At 44.7% G+C, this 17394-nt stretch overlaps 1 protein-coding gene across 2 annotated transcripts in view; it reads left to right on the top strand.

Moving 5' to 3' along the window:
• SYN3 (synapsin III) overlaps positions 1–17394 on the top strand; it is a 422732-nt gene that overhangs the window by 348268 nt on the left and 57070 nt on the right. For both annotated transcript variants that reach the window (XM_065938516.1, XM_065938522.1), the window contains one exon: positions 9487–9549. In XM_065938516.1, the coding sequence (XP_065794588.1) occupies positions 9487–9549 (63 nt within the window). The remainder of the gene's footprint in view (positions 1–9486; positions 9550–17394) is intronic.

The following is a 17394-nucleotide window of genomic DNA, read 5'->3' as shown; positions in this document are numbered from 1 at the left end:
CTCTGTCCATGAAATTTCCCAGGTAAGAATACTGGACTGGGTTGCCATTTCCCACTCCAGGGGATCTTTCTGACCCAGGGATTGGACCTGTGTCCCCAGCATCTTCTGCACTGCAAGCGGATTCTTTACCACTGAGCCACCGGAGATGGGGCTAAAAATAGGAGTCATCTCATAGATGTGTCAAGAGATTTAAATGAGACGATATAGGTAAAGTGTTTAGCACCATTCCTGGTACACTATAAGTGCTCCAAAATGGGAGCTATTTTTAACACAGCCTCCAGAAGTCTTCCTGAACCTGCTTTGTCTATGTCTACACTTTGCACCCAAACCCTCAACGGCTGCCCAGTGTTCACAGAAAACATCCTAAATCCCTTCCTCATGTGTAAGGCCCCCCCCAAGCTTGCCACTGCCCACATTTTCACCCTAATTCCCACTGCTTCCCCTTCTACTCACACCAACCTTTACTAACAATTTTTCCCCAAATTCTGTCCAACTCTGCCCGTATACATGTGGCATCATTCCCTGTCATGGAAGCATTTGTCTAACACCCAGCCAACATATACACTTCATGCACAGTCTACTGTATGCCACCCCTTGGATGGAGCCTGGGGATACAGCTGTAAATGAAACATGCAGAGCACCTTGTTCTCTCAGAGCACCTACCTTGGAGTTGAGAGAGGGACAACAAAGAAAATAAATGTGCAATTACAAATAGTGGCTAACTCTATGAAGGGAGAGTTCATGGTGTGATAAAGATGATTGAAGAAGCACTTATTTTTTAGACCAGTATCCAGGGAAGTACACTCTGAGGACAGAACATATCAACAGCTGTCCAGCCTGAAAAGGGGTGGCCTAGAAAACAGTGTTAGGCAGCATCTTTCAGAGAAAAGGAGCAGCACATGCGGAGGCCCTGTGACGGGAGGGAATGAGGCTCATTCAGTAAAGATCTGAAGGGCCCATGGGTTGGAACATAACTTGTGGACAGAAGCTGGGGTGGGAAGGAGGGGGAAACACAAGACAAGAGGTAGTGAGACCTCGATCACGGCAGAGCCTCAGACTCAGGGATGGAGGCCCAGCTTCTCCTTGAAACCTTCCAAGGTGTTTTTAGTCCTTGTTTTCCTCCCCCAGATTCTTCCAAGCCTTGCTTGGCCAGGACCTTCTTTAGTCAGGACCAAACACTGTGTATTTAAATCTCCAGAGAGTGATGAATATACAGAGAACTGCCTCCTTCCGTGGGGAGCTGCCCCAGCCCACTCAGGTCCCAGCTCTCCAATTCCTTGGCTTGAAGGTGAGGTTGGTACAACTCTGATCTGGGCTCACACTACTCTGACTCCAACCCCCCAAGAGAATGCCTAGCAGGAGCCCTGGACCACCCCCACTTACTTGGTTTTCTTGGGAGACTTCTGAATGGGGCCCTTATCAGGCTGGGGATCTCTGGTTTCAAAAATTGATTCGCCTCTTCTAACAGGATGTCGGGCCTCTCACACCATTGGGCAGCGCTGAACTCTGGAGCCCCCGGGGGCATGTGAGCGGGAACAGGGAGCCTGCGAGAGGCTGATGCAGGCCTGCCATCCCCAGGGGAACTAAATAAAGCTATTGTTGGGAAGGGAAGAGAGAAAATAGCCGACAAGATGTTTTTTGTCCTCCATGACCTGTCTGTGTTTGGGGAGGGGCTGGCATGTTGCAAATGAGTGGAAATAAGAATAGCCTTTGAAACCCAACTGAATGGCTTGGGAAGGGAAAGGGGAAGCGTGGGGAGAAGACCTGGGTAGCAGGGGAGGAGCTCTACCATTTCCTAACTGCCTGACCTTGACAGATGGCCTGCCCCTGATTTCTTATCTATCACATCAGGAAAGGGGAGGATGCTAACAAATCTGAGTGCCTAGAACCATCCCTGGCCCTTATGAGACACTCAATAAGTGTGGCTGTCATCAGCCTGGGAGAGCATATGGTGGGGGGATCCATCCAGGGTGCAGTATGATAGCATCCTTGTTCTTTCTCAAGCTCTTAAATATGACTCTAGAAACCTAGCAGGATGTCTCCAAATACTGCTGATTCTCCCCTTGAGAAGCTCTTGACTAGATATTATGACACTAGCATACAAGCTCATAGGTACAAAGATATTTAGTGGTATTGCTCATAGCAGCAGAGAGAGAGAGAGAAAAAAAATGGCACAAATGGCCATTATAGGAAAATGGCCAAGAAATTGCAATCCACGTGCCCTGTGGGATATTGTGAAGCTATTAAAACTATTGGATTAGGAGTGTAGCTACTGACGTGGGAAAGGGAGTGCACATGGTGAGCTGTGAAGTGAAAAGAGCCATTTTGGAAAAAAATTATCTCATTCATACATGTGTATAAATATTTGCAAAGATGGAGCATAACATATTGAGCAGAAATCACCAGGACAATGAGATCACCTGGGCCGGGAAGTGGGTGGTGGTTGTTGTTGAGTCACTAAGTCGTGTCCGACTCTTTGCAACTGCATGGACCACAGCATACCGGGTTCCCCTGTCCCTCACTATCTCCTGGAGTTCAGATTCATGTCCACAGAGTCAGTAATGCTCTCTAACCATCTCATCCTCACCTGGCAGAGGATGAGATGGGAAGTGGGGGAGGGATATAAAGAAAAGAAAAAAATACTGTGGCAAAAATAGCGAAAAAACTAACGGTGTGATGGTAAGTGGATAAATATAAAATTCTTTCTCTAATATTGCAGAATATCCCGTTTTTTACTTGGACATATAAATGAGGACTATAAAGTAGGCTGGACCAAAGCAAACACTAATTTGATTAGAGGAAGAAGTTGTAGACAATCCTAGTCTTGAATTTCTATGGTCATTTGAAGATGATATTTCCGTTTTTTTAATGTCACTTAAAAAACTTTTTGGGGGTGTCCCCACTCTCTCCATCACCCCCATCAAAGTTCCAGCACAACCAGTAGCACTTCAAGTCGGTCGTAACCAATTCCAAATTGCTCTCTGGTCCTTCAGTTCAGTTCAGTCGCTCAGTCCTATCTAACTTTTTGTGACCCTATGGATTGCAGCACACCAGGCCTCCCTGTTCATCACCAACTCCTGGAGCTTACTCAGACTCATATCCATCAAGTCAGTGATGCCATCCAACCATCTCATCCTCTTGCATCTCCTTCTCTTCCTGCCTTCAGTCTTTCCCAGCATCAGGGTCTTTTCAAATGGGTCAGTTCTTCACATCAGGTGGCCAAAGTATTGGAATTTTCAGCTTAAGCATCAATCCTTCCAATGAATATTCAGGACTGACTTCCTTTAGGATTGACTGGTTTGATCTCCTTGAAGTCCAAGGGACTCTCAAGAGTCTTTTCCAACACCACAGTTCAAAAGCATCAATTCTTTGGTGCTCAGCTTTCTTTATAGTCCAACTCTCACATCCATACATGACTATTGAAAAAACTATAGGTTTGACTAGACAGACCTTTGTCAGCAAAGTTATGTCTCTGCTTTTTAATAAGCTGTCTAGGTTAATCATAGCTTTTCTTCCAAGGAGCAAGTGTCTTTTAAGTTTGTGACTGTATTCCCCATCTGCAGTGATTTTGGAGCACCCCAAAATAAAGCCTTTCACTGTTTCCATTATTTTCCCATCTATTTGCCATGAAGTGATGGAACTGGATGCCATGATTTTCATTTTCTGAATGTTGAGTTTTAAGCCAGTATTTTTACTCTCCTCTTTCACTTTCATCAAGAGGTTCTTTAGTTCTTCTTCATTTTCTGCCATAAGGGTGGTGTCATCTGCATATCTGAGGTTATTGCTATTTCTCCCGGCAATCTTGATTCCAGCTTGTGCTTCATCCAGATCGGCATTTTGCATGATGCACTCTGTATATAAGTTAAATAACCAGGATGACAATATACAGCCTTGACATACTCCATTCCCTGTTTGGAACCAGTCTATTGTTCCATGTTCGGTTCTAACTGTTTCTTCTTGACCTGCATACAGGTTTCTCAGGAGGCAGGCAAGGTGGTCTGGTATTCCCATTACTTGAAGAATTTTCCACAGTTTGTTGTGATCTACACAGTCAAAGGCTTTGGCATAATCAATAAAGCAGAAGTAGATATTTTTCTGGTATTCTCTTGCTTTTTTGATGATCCAGCGGATATTGGCAATTTGATCTCTGGTTCCTCTGGCTTTTCTAAATCCAGCTTGAACGTCTGGAAGTTTACAGTTCACATACTGTTGAAACCTCACCCTTCAGCCTCTCCCAATACAACTTAACCTGCCCTCAGCTAATAGGTCATGCTCCTGTCCCAGAACTGAGGTATTTCTCCAGCCCATCCAAGCAACCTAAATTCTTCCCTTCAGATTTGAAGGCCTCTAGCAATCTGGCCCCAAATTGCCTCTTCCTTCTCACAACACCAGTTCAAAGACTTGCAAGCTGGTTCTGAAAAGAATGCTTTTCTCAACCAAAGTAAAAAATGGCAAAGGAAACTTTCTCCTAGTATCATTGTTTTGAACACATTTTCAACATACTTTCTTTAAAATATCTTACTGTAAATTCTCAGATTTCCCTTGATTGACTTTCTGTGTCAATTTCTACTCCTGCTATTTTTGACCACTAATAATGTTCCTCTAGTCTCAATTAAGAGTGTTGGAGAAGGGTGCTCAGTTCAAATATTTAATTCCACTTAGCAATTATGTCCAAAATCACTTTATTAATGATAAACTCATATTAAGTATCATAAGATAAATCCTCCCTTCCTTTGAGTCTTCATTCATTAGAGCTCATGAAGAATCTAAACACCCTTCTTGGGAAGACCATAGCACTCTGCACCATTCAGCTCTTGAAGGATGCTAAGCTTTCCCTCCATCCACCCACAAAGCTACTCATCCTTCGGAATCCTTCTCTGAGTCTTCCTTTTCTATGGAGACTTGCTCATGACACCACCCACTCAGACTCACCCACTGTACTGCTGGTTCTGCTCTTTCATTGCATAGTTCATCTCTCTAGGAAACCCTGTCTCCATCTTCTGTGTGTCCTATACAACATAAAACAGAGAGCTAGCCACACAATAGGTCTTATTCAGTTTGTGCCCACTGAAGTGATTTGATCTTATAGTATTTTCTTGATCCTTATGATTAGGGAAGAGCATTTATTGCACCTCAGAGATGCCTATGGTCCCCAGGAAAGTGCGCCTTGGTAGAGAGAGGGCTTGATTAAGACTCAAAACACATGAGCTTGACTAGTTCTGTTATTATATGTTGTGAAAACAGTCACTTCATTCTTTGGACTTCAGTATCTAGGAGGACACATGTATTAGTTTCCTATTACTCCTCTAACAAATTTAGCAGCTTAAAAGGATACCTCTTTATTAGTTCACAGTTACGTACTTCGGTTGGGACAAGGTTCTCTGCTTAGGGTCTCATCCAACTGAAATCAAGATGCTGGCATGCCACATTCTCCAGAGCTCAAGGTTCTCCCCCAAGCTCATTCCTGTTACATAATTCAGTTATTTGCAGCTACGGGTCTGAGGTTCCCCAGTTCCCTGCTGGCTTTCAGCCAGGGGCTGCCTTCAGCTCCTGGCATAGGAATGATATATTAAGACTTTCTCATGCTTTGAATCTCTCTGCCGTCCTCTTCTGCCACCAGTCTGAGAAAGTGCTCTGCTTTTAAGAGCTCGTGTGAATTGATTAACATAATCTCCTTGTTTTAAGGTCAGCTGTGCGTATAACAAACCAATCATTGTATGACAATCTCATCACATTCACAGACTCCAGAGGTTAGAGTGGGACATCTTGGGGAGCATTCCTAGAAATTCTACCTGCCTTAACATGTTAATACAGGGGATAGGCAAGATGATTGCTAAGGTTCTTACAGATTAAAACTGCCAAACTTTAATCACCTCTGATGACTCCCTGTGGTGTAGTCCCCTGATTTTCCTTCACTGGGCTTCATTTCACTCCCTCCCCTGTTCTTAACCAGATACTGCCAGGTTGGAGCCTCTACTCTCTTTCTTCCATCATCCAGCCTCCCCCTTTACCTCTCTCTTTGCCCCACAAAACCAGAGTCCTCTCCTTCCTCCCTTTAACTCTACTTTACACTTTGATTTTGAACCTCTATGTGGTGCCAGTATTACATTCTTTATGTCTTTTCTTCTTCCTCCAACTAACCTGTGAGTTGGCATCATTGTCCCCATTTTGCAGAGTCAGTTCAGTCAGCTCAGTTCAGGTCAGTCTCACAGTTGTGTCCGACTCTTTGTGGCTCCATCGACTGCAGCACACCAGGCCTCCCTGTCCATTGCCAACTCCCAGAGTTTACTCAAACTCATGTCCATTGAGTCAGTGATGCCATCCAACCATCTCATCCTCTGTTGTCCCCTTCTCCTCCTGCCTTCACTCTTTCCCAGCAACAGGGTTTTTTCAAATGAGTCAGTTCCTTGCATCAGGTGGCCAAAGTATTGGAGCTTCAGCTTCAGCATCAGTCCTTTCAATGAACATTCAGGACTGATTTCCTTTAGGATGGACTGGTTGGATCTCCTTGCAGTCCAAAGGACTCTCAAGAATCTTCTCCAACACCACAGTCCAAAAGCATCAATTCTTTGGTGCTCAGCTTTCCTTGTAGTCCAACTCTCACATCCATACATGACTACTAGAAAAACCATAGCTTTGACTAAATGGACCTTTGTTGGTAAAGTGATGTCTCTGCTTTTTAACATGCTGTCTAGGTTGGTCATAACTTTTCTTCCAAGGAGCAAGTGTCTTTTAATTTCATGGCTGCAGTCACCATCTATAGTGAGTTTGGAGCCCAAAGAAATAAAGTCAGCCACTGTTTCCACTGTTTCCCCATCTATTTGCCATGAAGTGATGGGACCAGATGCCATGATCTTCGTTTTCTGAATGTTGAGTTTTAAGCCAGCTTTTTCACTCTCCTCTTTCACTTTCACCAAGAGGCTCTTTAGTTCTTCTTTGCTTTCTGCCATAAGGGTGGTGTCATCTGCATATCTGAGGTTATTGATATTTCTCCTGGCAATCTTGATTCCAGCTTGTGCTTTATTCATAATTTTGCAGATTAGAGCACATTATTGTACCCATTTTGAAGATTAGAGCACTAGGGTTCAGAGAAGTTAAATATCTAGTCTAAGATTAAACAGAAAGTAAGGTTAACTCTGACATCCAGTTCTTTCCAGTACCTGCCGGCATGCAGGGAAACAATCAGTTTGAGAGGGGTGGAGAAGAAGAAAGAGCGCAACGTTGCCCCTCCCCTCAAGCTCCACCCTAAAATAAGATGGAGATCAAGTCCCAGTAGTGATCTAGGCAGTTCGTGGACTGCAGAGGGTGCCTAGGGTCTATGAGTGGATGGCTGGGGGTGACGATTTAGCTGGGAACAAGAGCCACTTGGTGAAAATGCACCCATTCATTTCACTGTATGCCCCTTGGGTTGGTAAAATTTCAGTCTTTCAGCCTCAAGTGTTGGGATCTCTTTTCCTGCCTATGAGAGCATAGGTGGGTACATCCACTTTGCAGAGCAATTTGGCTACATCTAGCAAAGCTGAGACGAGAACTGGCCCCCTGCCCCCAGCAATTCCATGCCTGTACCTGTATCCTGGCAGAGCTCCTTCATGAGTATTGTTTATGATTGGAAAAATAGAAGTCACCTAAGTGTTCATTAGCAGGAAAAGGGCAAATGGTAATGTGCATATCAAATGGAATACTTGGCAGCAGTTAAGCGGGAATCTGAGCTATATGTATCAACATACATGAATCTCACAAATACAATGTAACCCAAAAATGTATAAGAGTAGATTCTTTTGATGCCACTTACATAAGGTTTTTAAATGTGTAATGTCCATTATTGGGAATCCTATGTAGTAGTTAAATATGAATAAACACAAGAAAATAATAAACACGTAATTTATATGATGGTTACGTCTGAGATTGGAGGGAAGGAAATGTGATGAGAAAGAAGGACATCAGGGGCTTCAACTGTTTGGACAATGGTTTATTGCTAAAGCTGAGTGATGTTCACAATATTGTTTTTTACATCTTTTCTCTTGTGAAATATTCCATAATAATGCTTAATCTGACAAATACCACCACCAGGACCATGCTTACCACTTATAATATGAAGTGGAAAGAGCAAGAGGCAGAATTGGGTATGCATTATACTCCCAACTTTGTAAGAACAAAACAAATCAAAAGAGAAAACTTAGATTAAAAAAAGAAAAAAGGAAACAGATAATACACCAAAACCATTAAATGTTCAAGAGTGATTTTTACTATGTTCTTTATACATGATGACATAGTACTTTATTATAGTTTCCAAAATTTTATAGTGAGTACATATTGCTTTTGAAATCAAAAACAAATACTGCCTTTTCTAAAATCTGCATTTGTTAACTCTAGACACTAGGATATTATGCATTTGAGCCTGATATCAGGGAAGAAATTTCTTATTCAGCCTCTATTGCAGGAAGCCTTTGCCTAGGTCTTAGAGGAAACAAGTCACATCGAGCTTGGAGTCTAACAGACCCAAGTTCACGTCCCAGCTCCACCCCTTCCCAGCAGCTGCCTGAGTCTTGACTTTTTGTGAAGTGTTACAAGAATACCTTTCCTGCTTGCCTCATGAGACCTGGGTGGGGGAAAATGAGATGAGGTCCAGCCCGTGGCTTTGGGACCCACAACAGACCCTCTGTGACAGCCACAGTCGCTCCTATGTGTCAGACCAGGTGCTGGGCACCAGGAGGGAAGACCTGGTTCCTCCTCTCAGAGCACCCAGGGTGTCGGGGGACAGTCCAGGATGGAGGGACAGGCACCAGAACAGAAACCTGTACGGCATAGAGGGTGGGACATGATTACCTCTTCTGGAGCTGACCAAGTCATGGAATTACTAAATAACGAGGAGGGATAACCTCTGCCCTTAAGCAACTCCGAGTGTACTTCTAGACGCCAAACAAAGCTATTTCGAACAACATACAAACAGCATAAGGAGGAAATTCGTAGCCTAGGTTCAGTCCTGGTCCCCTCACTTCCTAGCTGAGTAAGCATGGCCAAGATGAGTATCTGACCATTTGAGCCCCTCTCTTCTTCTGTATCATAAAGGGAGGTGTGCATGCCTTACCGGTCTTACCCAGACACAGATTGTGGCACAGATTCATGTCAGCCCCTTCCCTGGGTCAGGCCATGTTCTGTTTGCTGGGGGTGTGACAGGGAACTAACCAGGCCAGGATGCTCCCCCTTCACTCTTTAAAGGTGGGAGTCCAGGACAGTCACTCAACACAGCGCCCGTGCAGTGCAGCCCATAAATGCTTGTTCCCACCTTGGTGTGACCACTATCATTTTTCTTCATTGGAAGATAATTGCTTTACAATGTTGTGTTGGTTTCTGTCGTACAACATCATGAATCAGTCAGAACTGTATATGTACATATATATGGGCCTCCCAGGCGGCACTAGTGACCAGAGTGTTGGCGGTGATGCTCTGGGATGCTAATGAGTGGTTTTCTCTTGTCTCTTTCAGCTCACAGCCCCTCACTTCCCCGTGGTGGTTAAGCTGGGACATGCCCACGCCGGAATGGGAAAGGTATGAGAAGAAACTCTTCCTTCCACTTATGTTAATACTCAACGCGGCTCCCCCGAACCACCTGCTCCCCTCTCTCTGTATCCCCCGAAACCCCCACCTTAGCCCAGCCTCCCAGAACAGAGTGTTAGAGGAACCCCACATTCACTCTCTCCCCCCCATAACGCACCTTCCTCTGAGCTCCCATGGATCACCTCTCCAGCTCGGTCCATACTTGCCAAACCCTCCCTGACTAATCAGTTCCCGTGATTGTAGATTCAGAGAAATGGATGTACAGCACTTTGTAGATTGTTCTTATCATCTCCACAGCTGTGTGTAAGCACATGTCTTTCTCATCTCTTTATCACCTGCAGAATTAGCACCTAGAAGGTGGTGAATGCATATGGCTCCATGGAGGAAGCCCCTGGAATCAGTCAGTTTCCACAAAAGTCAAAAACATATCTTACACAGTCAGAGCTGACACTGTTGCAGAACCAAACGGGTCCACTTGCCCGCATGCTATAAAGCCAGTCTACTGACCCCAGGTTGTGGTGAAAGAGAGTGCAGCATTTATTGTCAAGAAGGACTGGGGGCTCCTGCTTTAAAACCTCGAACTTCCCAAAGGGTTTCAGCTGAGCACTATTAAAGGCCAGGTAAGGGAGGGGGTCTCAGGGTATGTGATCAGTTTGTACAATTCTCTGATTGGTTGATGATGAGATCATAGAGTGGTTAATATGATCAATCCTTAGGCGCCAGTAGGTCTGGAAACTCATGATCATCAAGTAGTTTTAATTTCTTCCATTCAGTGATGGTTTTAGCATCTGCAAAAACAACTCAGGAAATGTGCGTCGGATACTATTATCTAAATACTTCAGAGAGGAGCTACAGCAGAAGATATGGGGGAGGGGTCTGTCCCAGGAAGACCCAAGAGGTTCCTGCTCTGTTATAACATATTGTAACAAGCTGTACTGGTCAGATTTTTGCAGTTGCAAGTATAGAAACACAACTCAAGTTAGAGTGCAAAAGACAATTCCTTGGTTCAAGCATCAGAAAGTCTCAGACAATTCTTGACAGATTCAGGCAGAGCTGGATCCAGGAGCTCAAATGATATTGGAGCTCTTGGCCCTGTTTATTTCTACCTGGTGTTTTCTTCAGATGGCTGAGTTAGACAGCTGTGGGTGGCCCACTCTGCTCCCTAAGTTCACCGTCCCAGAGAAAGAAAGACCCTGTCTCTTTCTGGTGCCTCTCTGTAAATCTCATGAAGGGATATTGATCAGTGCCTGCACTTCTAGAGATTTACTTCTAAATAAGGGGGATGAGGATGGGGAAGTTGGGGGGGGGGGGGCACAACAGGCTACCTCTCAAGCTTCTGGCCCAAACAGGACCATGTGAGAACAGGTAGATTTCACTGTCTGCCATCCCCATTGGAGGAACCTGAGCCCACATAGGAAGCTCAGCACAGCTGTGCACCGGCAGGGGCCGGTAGAAACCTTGCTTTGTGTAGGCACAGTCCAACCACGAATAACCCTGCACCCTGCACTTGCGTTCTTCCCATTCCTCCCATGCCATATGCCTTCTGTGGAACCTCTTCCCACCTAAACTCCATCCCCTTCAAGCAGCAAAGGATGGAAGGGGTCAGACAGGTCAGGACGTGACCTCGGCTCTGACTTTTATGTTAACTGGAGTAAGTTGCCATCTGACTTCTTTTGGCCTCCTCATCTGGCAAATGATGATACTTCTTATAAACATCTTTAAAATGAATGCTTATCAGTTATGTCGCAGTAAAACTGGAAGAAAAAAGTAAAAAAGTTTTTAAAGTCCTCCCTCCCTCCTTCTTCTCCCTAAAAAGTACACATTGCGAGGGCAGAGCTCTTACCTGTTTCCTCCCTACGTACCCACTGCTCAGAATGGCCCCGGGTGCACCCAAGCCCCTCAGTTTGCTGGTTGGTTGACTGACTCCCTTTTCACCCTAAGTCGGTTTCCCACTGCCTGTTCTCCCTACCTCTCCTCCATACCCTGTCATCTGACTACAGCTCCCTGCGCTCCTAAGGCTGCCCTCCCCGTGGTCCTCAACGACCCTCTGCTGCTAATCCAGCGGTCATATCTCCGTCCACATCTGAACTGACCTCTCTACATCACTTGAAGCTGCTGGTCCTCCTTTCTGCCCAGAGATTCATGCCCCGCTCCTGGATCTCTGGCTCTCTCCCGGATCGCTCCTTCACCGTCTCCTTCCAGAGCGTTCCTTCCTGCTCCATCTTTAGCCTGGTCTGTTCCATCAGCACACACTATCTGAGCCCTCGGCTACTCTCTCCGCTGCAGCTCCCATCTCCACGCCCGCAGCCCTCCGGTCGCACGTGCTGCGCAGCGCGTCGGGCTCTTCTACCCAGCTACCTCCTCTGCGTCTCCACTGGTCCCCCCAGGAAACCTCAGACTCTCAAAGTCCCAGACCACACCCATTTTCTTTTCCAAGAGCCCACTCTCCCTTCTCGTCTTCATCCGCCTCCTCTTCCCGGGACCCACTTTACAACAGGAGTCACCAGCCCCTCCGTTGTCTTCAAACAGAAATCCGGGAATCATCTCCCCTCCTCCGCGCCCACGTGGTCGAAATGTCCTGTCACTTGCCCTTTATTAATGTTTCTCAAAAATGTCCTTTTCTTCTTGCCCATTGCCGCCATCTTGGACAGCTTTGGTAAAGCTAGAAGGTTCCCAAGAATTAAATTCCGTTTCTAAAGCTTAAAATAATCCCAGACAGGAAATAAGGAAATACTTAAAGAGACTGACGCAATGTCGGAGGAGGGGATGCCTCCCAGAGATGCAGGCCCAAAAGGAACTCCCAGAACATGGAAAGGAGGACTCATCTCCAAGGATGAGAAGTGTCACTGGCTGGAATAAACTGAGGTTTGCAAAAAATGCTGAGATCAAGGGAAAAGGGCTTTTCTCCTTCTGTTTGGAATGAGAAAAGTATCAGGAACGGTCTGGACATGCCAACTGAGCAGATGATGTCATATTCATGGCTAAAGAGGAGAAAAACAGGACGGTACCTTCTACAGGACTTTCACCTTCTCTCCAGAAGAAAGATTGTCTGCCTGGAGAGAAGCAAGGAGAACATTTCCAGGAAGAAACTGGTGAAGAGGCTGTGAATTAACTCAGTCTTTCTGGAAATTCACCCAGAATCCCATGATTGAACTTCCTGACCCTCCTCATGTCTGTTTTTCTCCTTCATTTGTATTGATCGGTGCCTACTCTCTGCTGACAATAAGAGGATGAATAGGACTCAGTCTTTGCTCTCAGAAAATGAGGCAATTGCAGAGATAAGCAAGGACAACACATGCCGAGGATCTGCTGGAAGGCTGTGCAGGGAGTGCAGAGATGACTGAAGGAAGGAGCTTAATTCCACCTGCAGAGTGGAAGGATGGAAAGAGGTTCCACATCAAGGAAACCACAGGGTGTGGTGTGCCTGGAGATCTAAGGAATTCTAACAAACGAGAGAGACTCCAAGTCAAGAGATGGACCCTCTTATACTAAAACAAAGAATAGTGGATGCCACAGGGCAGAGAGATCAAAATAGAGTGAAGTGCTGTGCAGCTTGGGGAGCACTTAGATAGTTAGGAGGTAATCAGGTGGCGCAACAGGAGTTCTCAAGAAACCAGAAAGGCCAGACCAATGGTTCTTAAGGGGGTGAGGGAGGGTAGTCTTCCCCCGGGGAGCATTGGTTATGTCGGGAGGCAGTTTTGGTTGTCACAACTGGGAGTGGGGGGGATGCTAGTGACACCTGGCATCTACCCTGCAGAAACCATGGATGCTGCTGAACACCCTGAAATGCCTAAGACTGCACCCCCACCACAACAATTATCCAGTCCAAGATGTCAATAGCATCAAAGTTGAGAAACCCGGGACAAAACTAATTTCGCTTCCTTTGTTGAAAGTTTTACCAGATTAGAAATCAAAGGAAGTAGTGGTTATTATGGACTTCCCTGGTGACTCAGACGGTAAAGAATCTACCTGTAGTGCGGGAGACCTGGGTTCATCCCCTGGGTTGGGAAGATCCCCGGGAGGAGCGCAGGGCAACCCACTCCAGTGTTCTTGCCTGGAGAAGCCCCATGGACAGAGGAGCCTGGCGGGCTGCAGTCCACGGGGTCGCCAAGAGTCGGACAGGGCTGAGAGAGTAAGCGTGCACAGTGGTTACTGTAGAGTTCTCCAGTCTGCTCCCAAGGACTGTGACTCATCACGATGCTAAAGGCTATTTTTGTCAAATACGGAAATTCCATGTAAAGTAGATCTCTAGTGCGAAACTTCTCAGATTCACTCAGTTTACTCATATACCTCCTGGGGGTAGGAGAACATAAAAACTTGTGCCGAATTTTCCAGATTTACAGGACCCAAGAAATGTTCAACCAGCTTTTGACATGCGTGTCCTTTCATTAACTTGTAAAAACTCTTTACACATTATGAGCATTCATCCTGTGTCATACTTTGCAGTGACTTTTCTCCACTTGACAGCTACATGTCCAGTTTATTTTTCAGCTTTTAATCATTCTAAAGGTGTTTTTTTTAAATTGTAGTCTTGTATTTCCATCTTTGGGAGTCAGTTTCTTATAGTGACTAAAGGTGGTGATTTGAATCTACTTTTTAGTTATGAGACCTCAGGTTAAGTTACTACCCTAGTATTATCTTATGTAAAAAGAGGATAATAATAGTACCAACCTAATAAACTGGTTGTGAGGATTAAGAGACACTATGTATGTCAAACACATAGCTCAGTGCTTGGAACGCAGCAGATACTCGATAAGTATTAGCCGTCATTATTGCTAAGAATATTTGGTTCTGCTTTCAGAACCCCAAATCCAGCTGAAGTCAATAAGGGAGTTATGACTAAACAGCATCCTCTGTCAGAAACCATTTCATTTGGCTACACGTTCAATATGAATCAGATTGTTAAGGAGTTGCCAAAAGCTCTAATCCATAAACACCAATAAACAGGTGAAAATGGGCTCAACTTTGTTCGTCACTGAGGAAATGCAAATGAAAACCACAATGAGATGCCACTATAAAACCACTAGACTAGCTCACGTTAAAAAGATTAGTAATTCTAAGTGTTAGCAAGAGCATGGAACATTTGGAACATACCCACAGAGCTAGTGAAATTGTCTGATTTGATTTGATTTTCAGTAGAGGTTAATTACTTTACAATATTGTGATGGTTCCTGCCATACATCAACATGAATCAGCCACAGGTATATACATGTCCTCTCCCTCTCAGGCCTCCCTCCCACACCCCTCCTCATCCCATGCCTCTAGGTTGTCACAGAGCACCGGCTCTGGACTCCCTGCATCATATAGCAAATTCCCACTGGCTGTCTATTGAAAGTGTCAATTGATACAACTACTTTGGAATAGGTGTTCCTATTATCTACTAAGCTGAAATTATAAAGAGTCTCTTTTTTTAGGTAAAGTGAAGTCGCTCAGTCATGTCCAACTCTTTGCTGCCCCGTGGACTATAGCCCACCAGGCTCCTCTGTCCATGGGATTTTCCAGGCAAGAATACTGGAGTGGGTTGCCATTTCCTTCTCCAGGGGGTTTTCCCAACCCAGGGATCAAACCCAGGCCTCCCACCTTGCAGACAGATGCTTTAACCTCTGAGCCACCAGGGAAGCCCATTTTTTAGGTATATCCAACCTAAATGCATGTGTGTGAGTACTCCAGTGTTTATAGTAGCTTGTCCATAGTTACCAAAATCTGGACACAGTCCCTGTGTCCATTAGGAATAAAATATTAGTAGATAAATAAATTTCAGTAAATTCAGGCAAATGGGAATTTTACAGAAATGAAATTAATAAATTACAACTAATATGCAACAATATGCCTGAATCTCACAAACACACCAATGAATGAATTGTCAGATTCAGAAGGATGCCTATGTATATGATTCCATGTATATAAAATTCAAAGCCAGGGAAACTAATCTATAGTGCTATGTGGCATACATATAAGATGATAAAACTTTTAAGAAAAGCAAGATTACTACCTTAAAAGAATGAAGTGAAGTAAAGTGAAAGTCACTCAGTCATGTCCAACTCTTGTGACCCCATGTAGCCTGCCAGGCTCCTCTGTCCCTGGGATTCTCCAGGCAAAAATATTGGAGTGGGTTGCCATTTCCTTCTCCAGGGGATCTTCCCAACCCAGGAATAGAATCCGAGTCTCCTGCGTTGCAGGCAGGTTCTTTATCAACTGAGATATGAGGGAAGCCCATTAAATAATAGAAGTTACCTTTGCGGAGGAGGGAGGCATGGTCATGGGGGTATCACAGGAGTGGTTCAAGCCTAGTTCTTGACTTGGGTGGTGCTTATGTGGATGTTTGCTCTGTGATTGTTAGCTCACTGAACTGTCATTTTATACCAGGCAAGTCTGTGTGTGTGTGTTATATTTCAAAATAAAATAAGGTGTTTTTTTAACTTTATTAGGGCACATTAATGAAGATCCAATTTCCAAAATAAAGTGAGAATCCTTCACTGCACGGTCCCTCCATGGCTAGAACATTGTATTACGTTCTGGACTGTAAACAGGCTCTGGGTGTTTGAGAGAGTCACTGATGAATGAATGTGTTCAGGAGAAAATGAGCTGAGCAGTGGAGGGCAGAGCCTTCCCGCCTGGGAGGGCTGGAGACAGTGTGGCTGGCATCCTCAGAAACACTGGAGAATTGTCCTGGGAAGGTAGGCTGGATGTTTCTATGTATTAGTAACATGTAGGAGCCAAAAATGGGACTGAAGTCTGGGGGAAATGCATGCCAGTGGTGTTGAAAGAGCAACTTTCTAACAATCAGAGGTGAACATTAATGAAATGAACAGCTGCTTTGTGTAGGAAGTTCTCATAATGCAGAATTGGAGCAAAAATAAATATGTACTAGAGAGTTTCAAGAGAATTTAAGCATTATTTGAGATTTTTAGCCTGAGATGTTTGAACTTGGTGAAAGTGAGACACCTCTGTTTATGTTTTTATGTGGATATAGGTTGGGGTGTTTGTTTGTTTGTTTGTTTTTGCGATGGAAAGGGTCCATAGCTTCTTTCACCTTTTCACAGGGGCCATGATCCTTCCAAAGTTTAACACACCTTGAAGATGACTGCTACAGTATCTTCCAATGATAAGAATCTGTGGTTTTGATCAATACTATGAGCAGCCTATTGAAAGGGATGGTGTATCTGTTATCATCATAGAAGTTGAGTTCATGGCGAACTGCCTATGGGGGTAGCATTTGTAGAAAGCAGGGATTCTGATTTTAATCTGAATTTATCATTTACTAGTTGTGTGTCATTGACCAAGTTGCATAATCTCTCTGTGCCTCAATTTCCTCGTGTCTAATATGGGGACAATAATCTCCCTCCCGGAGTTGTAATGATGATAGAATCAGCCCGCCCAGGCTTGGGAAGGTGCTGGGTCAACACTCAGTGAATGGGAGCTTTAAAAGTGAAAGTGAAGTCGCTCAGTCGTATCCGACTCTTTGTGACCCCATGGACTGTAGCCCACCACTCCTCCGTCCATGGGATTCTCAAGGCAAAACCCACTGCTAATATAAACTGTTAATCTGATGACTTAACTGCTTATCTCAACTAAGATGAGACAGGCAGTTGCTCATGATAGACCAAAAGGGGAGAAAAATTAAATTCTGGGTAAATTCTTAAAGTAAGCAAAATTGGCTTCTAGCATCCCCAAGAGAGGGCAAGATAACAAACAAACCCCAGCCTTGGAGTCGCCTTCTCCTTATTGTGTAAATTCAGACTTTCAGGGCTCGAGTCCCAGCACCTCACTTGGAAGATAAGAACCCGGGGCCCCCAGAGGAGAAGGGTCTTGCCCAAGGCCATCCAGTGAGACAGC

Source organism: Muntiacus reevesi, chromosome 1, assembly GCF_963930625.1.
Source record: "Muntiacus reevesi chromosome 1, mMunRee1.1, whole genome shotgun sequence".
NCBI lineage: Eukaryota > Metazoa > Chordata > Mammalia > Artiodactyla > Cervidae > Muntiacus > Muntiacus reevesi.
This window is presented reverse-complemented; position numbering and strand designations above follow the sequence as displayed.